The following is a 14,095-nucleotide window of genomic DNA, read 5'->3' as shown; positions in this document are numbered from 1 at the left end:
GCCTCTGACCTCTGACCCCTGACCCTCACACTCCTTCTACACAGGCACAGTCGAGGTCTTCACCCCCAGTTCGTACCTGTAGGCTATACCCTGAACCCTAACCTCTAACCCTAGACCCCTAATCCTCACCCTCACCTTACACTGGCAAAGAAGGAGGTCCTCACTCCTAGCATGTACCCTTAACCTATAACCCCTGACCTCTAAACCTTTACGTTTAACCCCTAACTCTAACTGGTCTTCACCTTTTTCTCACACAGGGACAGAGGATGTTCTCTTTTATAGTATGTACCTGTTTTACTTTAATGCCTGACCCCTGACCCTTATCTACCCACTGACCCCAACACCTGACCCCTAACCTTTAGCACCCACCCTAACTACCAGATGCTGACCCTACTCCTCTCTTCTCCCATATGTGACCTCTGTAAAACCATAGCATGATGATTCAGACACACTCACACGGAGCTGTACTGTAACACTAACAGGCCATACCGTGAAGTAGGAACTAGCGCCAAAAAGCCCCCGGTCTTGTAACCAGTCACATAGGGAAGATCTCAATTGCAGACTCCTCGTTCCTCTTTTCCTCATCTCCTTCTCAAAACCCATTGGATGAGAAAGCCAGAGGTCCTGCCCCTGGGACCTTCTCCTCCAATGGGTTTTGAGAACGGAGAGCAGGACGCGAGGAGTCTACAATTGAGATTCTCCTATATTTTCAGTGTTTCGTGATGTTTTAGAGCCTACTCCCAAGGTCTTTCGAGTGCAGCTCATCAAAAGCCCTCTCCCTCCCTCTCTCTCTTTCTCACTCTTTCTCACCCAAATAAGCACTCTGGGTTGCTAGGAAACCTGACTTTGTAATTCCCCCTCTTTCAGTGTAGCAATTTATTTAACATGTTCTCTTTTTGGAAATTGAAATATGTCTGTTCATAAATGGTAAATGCTAAAAGCATGGATATCTATCCCCTTTCCATATCTATATCCAAAATGTCTCCCTTCACCTCTTCCTTTCCCTCTTCTAGTGTTGCTCTAAGAGAGACGACGTTGTCGACCGACATGTTTTCCTTAGGAAAGCTCAATCCCAATATCCCATTGTCTCCCGTGCTAAACATGGACATATTCCCAATCTGACAACGTTGATAACCAGACACAAACATACATAGATTATATTGGACGTAATCTAACCTCATTCATTCTGTCTTCTCCAGTGTGCTGCTCGGCGCCTCAGAACATGCAGGCGGATGCCCAGAACGACACTACCATCATGGTGATGTGGGAGCGCCCCCGTGTGGTGTATGACACCACCATCGACTGGTACTCTGTCACCTACCAGCGGCTGCAGGACCAGAACCAGCCCAAACACGAGTACCGCACCGACGGAGACCAGGACGTGGTAATACACCTGTCTACTTATCCAGCTACTGTTACATACCTGTCAGTGCTTGAAGGGACACTACTTGTCTGTCTGTGGATCATCTCTCTCACTCTCTCCTTCACTCGTTCTCTCGCTCTCTCTCACTTGTTCTCTTATGACTATTTTCTGAATGACTGTAAGATGTAAATAGTGTGTTGTTCCTGGAGACTGTTGCCATAGTGATAACCCCAAAAATACCTGTAATCCATCTGGCCAGAGGTGTACACCATACAATATCAATACAGCTGTGGTTGTTTTTGTTGTGTGTGCGATGGTTTGTATTCACCTGACCTGATGTGACCTTCTCACACAAATCCATAGCATTGCATGTTAATCAGAAATCAATCTCATCTGTTAAATAGGGTGAAAGAAAGCTGAGACAAGCAACTGACTGTCGTTACAGTGATTGGCTGACTTGTTGACGAGTGCGATTGGCTGATGCATTGATGAGTTGACTGACATGTTACTGATCACTCACCCTCTCTCAGGGGGCCATCATCCCCGGTCTCCTGTCCAACAGCAGCTATGTGGTCCAGGTGGTAGCTGTCTGCACCAATGGCCTGACGGGACGCTGGAGTGATCAGATTATAGTGGACATGCCTCAGGAGGACCCGGGTGAGACCAGCTATAATCTCAGCACCCACAACCAAACATTTTAGTGTTCAGGCTGTCGTGAGAGATCAGATTCTAAAAAGGATTTTTAGTCCAGGAAAAAGATGAATCTGTGTCCATCTTTAGCCTATTCCACTGAGATTCATATGAGAGAGGAAAGAACTTAGGTTAACGGACTTGAAAGTAAGTACGGAAGTTATCAAAATAGCATCATGATAACAGTTGTCTAATATATATATATATATATATATATATATATATATATAACCATTCTCTTTTCTCCAGAGATTGAGTCTGATCCAGGCAATACAGAACCTGAGGATATATTAGAACCAGTGGATATATTGGAACAAGTAGACCAGAACCCAGTAGAAGAGAGCAGAACCAGAGAGGATCGCCAGCAGATCTTCCCTGACCAGCCCTCCACCACTGCTGCCTCCCAAGTGAGCTCTGTGCCTGTACCACCAGGGACCAGAGATGACCAGAACCGGATCGACCAGAACCCTGTGAACCAGTCCAGGATGGACAAGCCCAAGAAGGACCAGACCAGGAAGGACAAGAAGAAGCAGCGTATCCCTCTGCACCGCCCCTTCACCAGCGCCGCCTCCAACGGCAAGAGCGCCACCTGGGTCACCATGGTGACCGACCAGCCGGGCTTTCTGATTCCCGTCTCCCGGACGACCAGCCCGCCTCCTGTCCGCCGGCAAATCACAGAGGAGGCCTCATTGTCGTGGTCGCCTCAGCAGATCCGGAACAAAAACCGTGGTTCCGCTGCCCAGAAACCTGACGTTTCCGGTATCGGCCTGCTACCCCCAGAGAGCGATATGTACACCCCTCCGGTGGGGGGCATGGTGGTCACTGATGTTTACTACGAGGACGTTGTCAACACCACTGCCTTAGAGTTCACGACTACGCCATCTAAAACAACACTGAACAAAACACTGGATTATAGAGTTCTCAGTCCTGTTACAATGAAAGGAGAGGACAGGGGCTTGGTTTTGACCTCCAGGCGGTCTGATAACAGAGTTAGCACAGTGACAAGGGCCACCCCTATTCAACAGACCCTGGTTTCTGTAACCTCAACTCCCTCTGTGCCCTGGATCAGACCCAGGACTTCAAGTCCCAGCAACTCCCTCTCACCGGCCTACGGCACCTCCACTACCTCAGGCCTCGTCAAGGTCTTACAGCTCACCACCCAGCCCATATTCACCGGTAAGAAACATATTACACATTACCTTTATGCCTTTGCCTCCTGTTGCCAAAGCGTGGCACTGTATAGTGCAGTCTTACATTGTTTGGTTGTGTGGTGGCTGTTTGATGGATGAATGATGGTTGTATAACGGTTGTTTGATGGTTGTATGATGGCTGTGTGACCTGTACCGCTCTGCTGCTGTGCTGTCAATAAGGGTGATATTGCCGCTTAGACCTACGATGGTGATAATGATGGTGGTGAAGGGACTGGCGCTCTACTGGCTGGTGGTGGTTACGCTGGTGATGTGCTGTAACAGTCCGGCTCTTTGTGTCTGTCTATAGTGATCTGCTCTTTTCAACTTCTCTCTCATCCTTTGGCTGCCCGGCGCTTCATACTGGTTCACCCTGGTACTTCAGAGATCCATGTCTCCTACCGGTACCCAGCGGTGGTGGGTATTCCTCTGCCAGTCTGTCTTCCTTGCCTTGAATCATAAAGATTCACATCTTATGTCTTCTTCTGGGACTCTTTACCCGCCTTGCTGTGTGTGACCTGGCGGCTCCTCCCTCACTCCAGTCTGCCCTCTGGTGGCTGCTTTGTATGACCACTCAGAATGGTGTGTTGTTAAGTATTCAGTTTAGTGCTTATTTTCACACTCAGTCTGACCAGACAGGCCTCTCTGTTCCAGTCAGTACCAGATTTCAGAGGGGGACTTGGGTTCAGCAGCCCACAGAACCTCTCAACTTCCCAGCCCCATACCCCTCTGTCTCCCACTCTGAAGAGGATTCTTCGAGGGGGCTACACCACCTTGCACCCTTCTCTCAGCCATTCAGAAGAGACACCAACCTTCTAGCTGTCTGTCACCCCCTCCGAAAAAGACACAACCCTCTCCCCCTCTGTCTTCCCCTCTGAAGAGGACTCCAGGTTGGACAGACAGGCTGTGACCTCTCAGGTTGGACAGACAGACATCAGTGGGTCCGGCTCTGACCTCTACGGGGACGGGGTCACCCTAGGTCAGGGCTGGCCGAGAGGGACAACACTTTCCCTTGAGACAGTTCACTCACACTGGCCTCAGCCATGGACACAACAGAGGGAGAGACACAGGAAGAGAACAGCGGTGACTTAGGGGGTCTTTCTTCCATCTTCTACTTTGAGAGTGAGACTGGTAGTGGTGTGTCCGAGGTGGACAGAGCAGGGGCCAATCCTCAGGGGTCTGTGATGCTGGGGGAGGCTAGTGGGTCTGGAGATAGAGGTGGAGAGGTCCTAGTGGAGCTGCCCAGCGCTGGTCGTAGTTACTGGATATTGGAAACTGGAACACGCTGTCGTACATGTCGATCCAGAGCATCCCACGTGAAGATCTACGTGTCCCTGTTCTCCCTGACAGCAGGGCTGTGGAAGAGCTGAGGAAAGGTAACATACACTCAGGAATCTCCAATCATGGTGGCGGGTTAGGTGGTGTTATTTGGAGAGTAATATGAGATTTCCTTGCGTATGAGAGGAAATATGATTATGGTATTTGTACTCAATGATGTGGAAACAGATTTCCTACTGATTGAAATAAAGGATGTTTCTTTAAATTCAGGGTGTGTGCGTGTGCATACAAGTCTGTAAATAGTAACCGATTCTTCCTCCCCCCCAGAGATCAGTAACAGCAGCCATGAGTCAAGGGTAGAAATGGTGGGAAGTGTTGCTGAGAGGGAGAAGAGGACAGTGGTCCCTCTGGCTGTGGTATCCACCCTCACCATTATCTGTCTCCTGGTCCTGGTGGGCATCCTCATCTACTGGAGGTACGATTAGCACACTGCACTGTTATCAGTTTTGTAATTTTATCAGTAACTTACTGAATAAACGGAATACAGTAGATTACTGTACAATCCACAGTAAAATACCGTGCATTTGTTTTACAGCACTGTAAGACCTTTCTATAATTTCAAAACCTATGAAATGCACAGTAAAATACTGTAAATGTATTTTACAGTATTAATTATGGTGCATTCTGGTGAAATATTGTGTGAGAAGAATCTCTGGCTCATGGAGTTGATCAGGCTGTTGATTGTGGCCTGTGGAATGTTGTCCGACTCCTTCTCCCATGGCTGTGTGTAGATTCTGGATATTGTCGGAAACTGGAACCCGCTGTCGTACATGGCGATCCAGAGCATCCCAAACATGCTCAATGGGTGACATGTCTGATGATTATGCAGGCCATGGAATAACTGGGACATTTTCAGCTTCCAAGAATCGTGTACAGATCCTTGTGACATGGAGTCATGCATTATCATGCTGAAAAGTGAGGTGATGGCGGCGGATGCATGGCACGACAATGGGCCTCAGGATCTCGTCACAGCATCTGTGCAATTAAATTGTCATTGATGAAATGCAATTGTGTTCGTTGTCCATAGCTTATTCCTGCCCCTACCTAACCCCTCCACCACCCCCCCCCCCCCCTCTTCGGAGGACAAATATCTTAGCTGTAAAAAAAAAGAAATTCTAATTAAATATTTTTCTACATATACATTTAACATATACGGTACTTCTATATATAACAAAAATACATTGCCAAACAAACTCTTTAATCCCAACCCTCAGCCACTCTCAGCCCATCCCACCTATATCACCATAGACCGCACTTGTTAGGTTTCCATGTGCCATATACAGTGGGGCAAAAAAGTATTTAGTCAGCCACCAATTGTGCAAGTTCTCCCACTTAAAAAGATGAGAGAGGCCTGTACTTTTAATCATAGGTACACTTCATCTATGACAGACAAAGTGAGAAAAAAAATCCAGAAAATCACATTGTAGGATTTTTTATGAATTTATTTGTAAATTATAGTGGAAAATAAGTATTTGGTCAATAACAAAAGTTTATCTCAATACTTTGTTATATACCCTTTGTTGGCAATGACAGAGGTCAAAAATGTTCTGTAAGTCTTCACAAGGTTTTCACACACTGTTGCTGGTATTTTGGCCCATTCCTCCATGCAGATCTCCTCTAGAGCAGTGATGTTTTGGGGCTGTTGCTGGGCAACACGGACTTTCAACTCCCTCCAAAGATTTTCTATGGGGTTGAGATCTGGAGACTGGCTAGGCCACTCCAGGACCTTGAAATGCTTCTTACAAAACCACTCCTTCGTTGCCCGGGCGGTGTGTTTGGGATGATTGTCATGCTGAAAGACCCAGCCACGTTTCATCTTCAATGCCCTTGCTGATAGAAGGAGGTTTTCACTCAAAATCTTACGATACATGGCCCCATTCATTCTTTCCTTTACACGGATCAGTCATCCTGGTCCCTTTGCAGGAAAACAGCCCCAAAGCATGATGTTTCCACCCCCATGCTTCACAGTAGGTATGGTGTTCTTTGGATGCAACTCAGCATTCTTTGTCCTCCAAACACGACGAGTTGAGTTTTTACCAAAAAGTTCTATTTTGGTTTCATCTGACCATACGACATTCTCCCAATCTTCTTCTGGATCATCCAAATGCTCTCTAGCAAACTTTAGACGGGCCTGGACATGTACTGGCTTAAGCAGGGGGACTTTACTTTGCAACCTGTACGGCGCAGCTGTCAACATTTTTGTCCTCAGATGAAACTGGTATATTTTTCTATTTATGCCAGTTCCTTTCAGCCAATTGGTATTTTTAGTATATGGCAGGCAAACAAATTCCCTACTGTAACGATCGTCTGTTGAAGAAGGTGTGGACCAAAGCGTAGCGTGGTAAGTGTTCATTCTGTAACGATCGTCTGTTGAAGAATGTGAGGACCAAAGCGCAGCATGGTTAGTGTTCATACTCTTATTTCAACTGAACACTAAATAACTAAATAACAAAGAGAATTAACAAAAACCGGAACAGTCCTGTCAGGTACAGAAACACAAAACAGAAAATAACTACCCACAAAAACCCTGTGGGAAAAAGCTACCTAAGTATGGTTCCCAATCAGAGACAACGATAGTCAGCTTTTCCTGATTGAGAACCATACCCGGCCAAAACAAAGAAATACAAAAACATAGAAAAAGGAACACAAATCACACCCTGACCGAACCAAAATAGAGACATAAAAAGCTCTAAAGTCAGGACGTGACACCTACCTTCTCCCTTTTCCACTTGCCTCCATTTTTTTGGTAGTGCTGCAATCAGTTGGTTGTAAATTTGGATTGAGCAGATATTCCCATATACTTTCGATAACTGCATGTGACATAACTCCATTTCTATTCATAAGATCATTCATAAATGTAATACAATTAATCATTTTTTCCATAAAGAATGTTTTTTATTCATCAATATATTTGAGTTTAACCATAACATTTGTTGTAATATTTGTCCTCTTTTCTGGAGGATAAAACTGAAATTGTAACCAGTTTTGTATGGTTTGTTTAAGGGCGATAATTTCATTTTCAATTAGTCAAAAATTTGAAATTGTAATCTGTATGAAGGCAAAAAATCCATTTTAGATCCAAGGATGAGCTTTTCCTTAATAATCTACTGGAGAACCATTTTGGGTTTAAGTATAACTTATGTATGAGTGAAGCTTTTAGTGAGAGGTTTAAAGCTTTAATATTTAATAATTTTAGCCCCCCAAACTCATTCATTATATAAATAGGCACATTTCATTTTGTCTGGCTTAGCATTCCAAATAAAATGAAATAGCTTTTGCTCATATGATTTAAAAACGAATGATCTGGAGGAGGCAATGCCAAGAGTAAGTAAGTAAACTGTGATAGGACCAAAATAGTTCATCAATGTGATTATTCCATAAATAGAAACTATTTATCTTATCTATTTTTGCTAACTTTCTATTGAAATTAATTGTGGTAAGATCATTTATATTTTTTGAGATGTGAATACCAAGTATGTCTACTTCGCCATCCGCCCATTTTAGTGGTAAACTACAAGGTAGTGTAAACATTGTATTTTTTAACAATCCAATACATAATATGGTACACTTGTCATAATTAGGTTTCAATCCAGAGGCTGGAAAAGTGATCAAGTTCTTCAATGAGACTGAGCAGGGATCCAGATTGCGTATTTAAGAAAGAAATAAGAGTCATCAGCATACATTGACACTTTTGTTTTCATCCCCAGGATTTCTAACCCCTTGATGTTCTTATTGGATCTCATTTTAATAGCTAGCATTTCAATGGCCATAATAAATAGATATGGAGACAACGGACAGCCTTGTTTTACTCCTCTTAAAGGCTCAATACTTTCTGAGAAGTAACCATTGTTTACTATTTTACATCTGGGATTGCTGTACATAACTTTAACCCATTGTATAAGAGATTCACCAAAATGTAAGTATTCCAGGCATTTATATATAAATTATAATCATACTTTATCAAACGCCTTTTCAAAATCTGCTATGAAGACCATACCTGCTATCTTCAATGTTTCATAATGTTCAATTGTTTCAAGTAATTGTCGTATATTATCTCCAATATATTGTCCAGGTAAAAAAAACTGTCTTTTCAGGATGAACATTATCTGGTATAACCTTTTTATTCTAAATGTTATGCATTTCGCTAGGATTTTCACATCACACCATTGAAGTGTTAGAGGCCTCCAGTTTTTAAATGGACTGGATCTTTATACTTAACACCTGGGTCCTGTTTTAGTAGTAATGAAATCAGACCTTCTTGTTGAGTACCTGAAAGTTGACCACTTGTATAAGAGTAATAAAACATGCTAATAATGGATCTTTGAGTACATCAAAAAAGGTCTGATATACCTCTACTGGTATACCGTCAAGCCCTGGTGTTTTTCCAGACTGAAAATATTTTATTGCCTCAAAAAGTTCCTCTTCTCTAAGTTGGCCTTCATACCAGTCTTTCTGTAAATTTGTTAATTATACATTATTATTATTATTATTAAAATAAATCCTTACAGTTAACATCTTTCAGTGGAAATGGAGGAGACTGGAAAGAAAACATGCTTAAAATATTTTGCTTCGTCTTTCAAAATATAATTTGTTGAATCATGGATTACTCCATCATGTGTAACGAGTTTCTGTAAAATCTTTTTGGTAGAATTTCTGTGGTGAAGATTCAAGAAAAATGATGTGTATTTTTCACCATTTTCCATCCAATAATCTTTATTCTTGTAATACATTACACTTGATCGTACTTGAAAAAGTAGCTCCAGCTCTTCTTGTTTTTCCTCTAACCTATTTTGTGCCTCCATAGTACAGTTTCCATGACCATCTACCTGCTGTTACCATCTACTTCCTCTATTTCCTTTGTTATTCTAATCTCTTTGGACATAAACTTAGTTAGTCTTAGTTAACAAATTGTCATCCAATAGGCTTTGATTCTTTTTTCCAATATCCACATCCACGTGGAAATTCTGTAAGAGTTATATGGAGGCCAATTAGATGGTTGTCCGATCGCATTCGGTCTCCTATTAATACTTTTGATGCCAATAAGAACGAGACTAGGAAGTAATCAAGACGGCTAGCTTGATTAAGCCTCCTCCATGTATATCTCACTAGGTCAGGGGTTTTGCAACCTCCATATATCCACTAGTTCTAAAGTATTCATGATCTTTGTGATCTCCTTAGTGATCTCCGTGCTTGAGGGTAATAGTTCGTAGAATGATTTCCTTTACGATCCATTGAGGTACGTAAAACCATATTATAATCTCCCACCATAACAATAGATTATTTTGTTGCTTGTGAACTCACTAGATTATATAAACTCAGCAAATAAATAAACATCCTCCCACTGTCAACTGTGTTTATTTTCAGCAAACTTAACATGTGTAAATATTTGTATGAACATAACAAGAATCAAAAATTGGGACATAAACTGAACAAGTTCCACAGACATGTGACTGACAGAAATTGAATAATGTGTCCCTGAACAAAGTGGGGGTCAAAATCAAAAGTAACAATCAGTATCTGGTGTGGCCATCAGCTGCATTAAGTACTGCAGTGCATCTCCTCCTCATGGACTGCACCAGATTTGCCAATTCTTGCTGTGAGATATTACCCCACTCTTCCACCAAGGCACCTGCAAGTTCCCGGACATTTCTGGGGGGGAATGGCCCTAGCCCTCACGCTCTGATCCAACAGGTCCCAGATGTGCTCAATGGGATTGAGATCCGGGCTCTTCGCTGGCCGTGGCAGAACACTGACATTCCTGTCTTGCAGGAAATCACGCACGGAATGAGCAGTATGGCTGGTGGCATTGTCATGCTGGAGGGTCATGTCAGGGTGAGCCTGCAGGAAGGGTACCACATGAGGGAGAAGGATGTCTTCCCTGTAACGCACATCGATGAGATTGCCTGCAATGACAACAAGCTGAGTCCGATGATGCTGTGACACACCGCCCCAGCCCATGACGTACCCTCCACCTCCAAATTGTTTCAGGCTTTTACTCTGACAAATTAGGGAGAAACAGCACTTTCAATGAGAGGACAGTGGACATTTCCAGACATAAGTGTGACTGGGAGCGCGCCTTTCTTGTTTCTCCTTTTCTATTGAAGAAGTTATTGTCCGGTTGAAATATGATTGAATATTTATGACAAAAACAACCGGGGGATTGATTATAAACATCGTTTGACATGTTTCTACAAACTTTTATGGTGCTTTTTTCATTTTTTGTCTGTCTGCTGTGACCTCGCTTTGTTCCAAGGGATTACTGAACAAAACACACCAACAAAACTGAGGTTTTTGGACATAGAGGGACATTATCGAACAAAACAAACATGTATTGTGTAACATAGAGTCTTCGGAGTGCTACCATATGAAGATCATCAAAGGTAAGTTATTATTTTTATCGCTATTTCTGACTTTTGTTACTCGTCTACTTGGCTGTTTACTGTTTGTAATTTGTCTGCTGGGCGCTGTTCTCAGATAATCGCATGGTTTGCTTTCGCCGTAAAGTATTTTTTAAATCTGACACCGTGGTTGGAGTAACAAGAAGTTAATCTTTAAACCGATGTATGATACTTGTATGTTTCATGAATTTTTATAATTATTATTTCTGGTTTTGAATTTGGCACTCTGTAATTTCACTGGATGTTGGCCAGGTGGGACGGTAGCGTCCCACACCCCCTAGAGAGGTTAGTCACTTTGTCCCAGTGTTAACCAGCCCACACACACACTAGAGACAACAACCCTGTTGACAATACCTAATCCATCCATTTGCCGGTGTGTATCGGAAGAATAATCATCCTTTACATGTTTTATATTGAGAATAATTGTTTTAATGTAAAGGGGTATTGCCAATTATTTCAGGATCGTATAGGCCTATTCCAATAGAGAACCTATACAGGTTTTTAAATGATATAATCCTTTATCCTAGCCCTATAACACATCTATTCTTATTCATTAAGTTTTATGTTAAAAGCGAATCATTCCGATTCACATCGGCGAACAAGGGCCGCACGATATAACATATTTTAAGTCATAATATACCCGACCTCTACAATTAGGACATATCATATTAAACAAACAAAAAACTGTCTTAGTATTTCTAATGACCAATCTTCAAATGAAATACTTTTTCTTTTAACTCATAAAAAGAGGTCAGCCTTACCCATCCTCGTCTTCCCCTAAATCAAAATCTGATATTACGTCCATATAGTCCAAAACTCAATTTTGCCTAAATAGAAAGCCTGTAAGTTCATCATACCCATTCTGCATTACCATAAATCCAACCTTATTTTAAGTCCACATGGTCCACGGTTCCATAATGCATGAATAAAAACAAAAGAAGTCGCTCATGCAACAAACAACAAAAAAAATGTGAAAAAAACCCAAAGAATCCATATTTGTACTGTGTAATGCGGTGCAAATATGTATCGGGGACTACTTCCATAGGAGGTAGCTATCACTCACAGCCACGTTGTACTCATCAAGTCCTTGAACATTTGATTATTTACATATAATTTATCGACCACTAGACGAACATTCTGCTTCTCTGCTCGGAGTCTTTTGAACTTGGGATGCAGGGTACGTCATCTCTCCACTATTTCACGAAGAACTTGTTCATTAATAGAGAATGGGGTTTTCAATTACCTATCCTGTTGTAACAAGGTGACTTTCATTTCTGTAGTGGGTTAGCATAGCTACGATCGGACGGGGCCGTCCATCTACTCTGCCACCAAAACGGTGAGCTCTTTGAAAATCAATTGTTTCCACCGGGATCGTTTCATGAACACCTTGACTTTTTCCTTCCTAGACTGATAGTTTTCATCATCCTTTATTCCCAGTATAACAGTATTATTTCTCATACTTCTGCACTTTAGACTTTCATTGTTTTATTATCATACCGTAGCCTCTCTGCAGTGTCTTTCTGGGAGTTCTGGTTTTAAAGGCCTCAACCTCCCCCGGTAGGCCAGGCAATAGATCCATTTTTTTAGCTGCTCTCTCATGCTTGTAAGCATTGCTCTATCTTCTGGAGACATAGTAATACAAACGTCCCCCTCCAATGTTAGGTTTGGAATTTTAGACATCGGCTTTCCTCCTGTTCGCATCGATGCATCCGTTTCTTTTTGGAGCACATCAAAATGCTGATCAATGAATAGTTCCAGATTCTCTATATTATCCAGAATGTTTGTTTCGTAGTTATCAGCTAATCCTACATTTTTGTGATTAATTCATGGGACAAACTGTGGCTGTTAAGTCATCACCTCTTCTTGTTGTTATCAGCAAAAAAAACTTGCCCACATGACACCATACACGTGGTCTGCTGTTGTGAGGTGGGTTGGAAGTACTGTCGAATTCCATAACGTTGGAGGCGATTTATGGTAGAGAAATTAACTTTTGATTCTCTGGTAACAGCTCTGGTGGACATTCCTGCAGTCGCCCTCAAAACCTCAACATCTGTGGCATTGTGTTGTGTGACGAAACTGCACATTTTAGAGTGGCTTTTTATTGTCCCCAGCACAAGATGCACCGGTGTAATGACCATGCTGTTTAATCAGCTTCTTGATATGCCACACCTGTCAGGTGGATGGATTATCTTGGCAAAGGAGAAATGCTCACTAACAGGGATATAAACACATTTTGAGATAAATATTTTTTTGTGCATATAAAAAATGTCTGGGATCTTTTATTTCAGTTCATGAAACATTGGACCAACACTTGTGTTTATATTTTTGTTCAGTGTATCTATAGGGAACAGATTGGAGTAGAAGCAGGTCTTTCAATGGCTGAATATGTACTCATGTCCATTTGATTTGTTTTGCCCTGTAATCAAGGCCAGTTTGGAAGCCTTTGATTAGGCCTCTAGAAGTGAAAGTGATATAAAACAACTAGTATTAATTCATATGCAAATGCCTACAGCCAACCTGCTTGCTCTCATCCCTTGTAATTACAGTAAAATACTGTAGTTTTGTAATAGTTTAATAGTCCGTTGTACTGTGTTTCATTGCTCTGTCATCAAGTTACTGTAAATATCTCAGTATTGTATTGGCACTATCCAGAGATATATCATAAGAAATCTTGTTGTAATTGCAAGTAATGGAGAAGCTTTTTACTTGCTATGACTGAGAATTGTTTATCAACCTTGTTTGAATACACTGACTGTAAGTTGCTAAGGACAAGAGCACCCGCTAAATTACCTAAATGTAAAAAGGAAAACCTGCAAAGAATTCTGGGTAATATGTCACTGCATGGGTAATTACAATATACTGTAATTAGATTACAGTCATATTTTTTGGTACTGTAAAATGAATTACTGTTAAATGTATTACAGTAGCTGTACTCTAAAATAAATGACAGTAACTTACTGGCTAATTTCTGCCAGCAAGTTACTGTGCATTTTACAGCAAATGCTTTACATTGTGTGTTCAGATAGAAATGTATTGTGTAGAGCAGGTATGATTGTCTGCCCTGTAGAATTGGGAGTCGTGTCAGCTTTATTCATTATATTTCTATTTGCAACGTTTGT

At 41.9% G+C, this 14,095-nt stretch overlaps 1 protein-coding gene across 2 annotated transcripts in view; it reads left to right on the top strand.

The window, feature by feature from the left end:
• The window catches only part of LOC109864626 (receptor-type tyrosine-protein phosphatase zeta-like), a 58,118-nt gene that overhangs the window by 30,117 nt on the left and 13,906 nt on the right, over nt 1-14,095 (top strand). For both annotated transcript variants that reach the window (XM_031797999.1, XM_031797998.1), the window contains exons 9-12: nt 1,200-1,384; nt 1,894-2,020; nt 2,303-3,229; nt 4,846-4,993. In XM_031797999.1, coding sequence (XP_031653859.1) covers nt 1,200-1,384; nt 1,894-2,020; nt 2,303-3,229; nt 4,846-4,993 — 1,387 coding nt within the window. The remainder of the gene's footprint in view (nt 1-1,199; nt 1,385-1,893; nt 2,021-2,302; nt 3,230-4,845; nt 4,994-14,095) is intronic.

The sequence above is a fragment of the Oncorhynchus kisutch genome, linkage group LG19 (assembly GCF_002021735.2).
Source record: "Oncorhynchus kisutch isolate 150728-3 linkage group LG19, Okis_V2, whole genome shotgun sequence".
Taxonomy (NCBI): Eukaryota; Metazoa; Chordata; class Actinopteri; order Salmoniformes; family Salmonidae; genus Oncorhynchus; species Oncorhynchus kisutch.
Note: the sequence above shows the minus strand (reverse complement) of the source record. Positions and strands in the feature narration are given on the sequence as shown.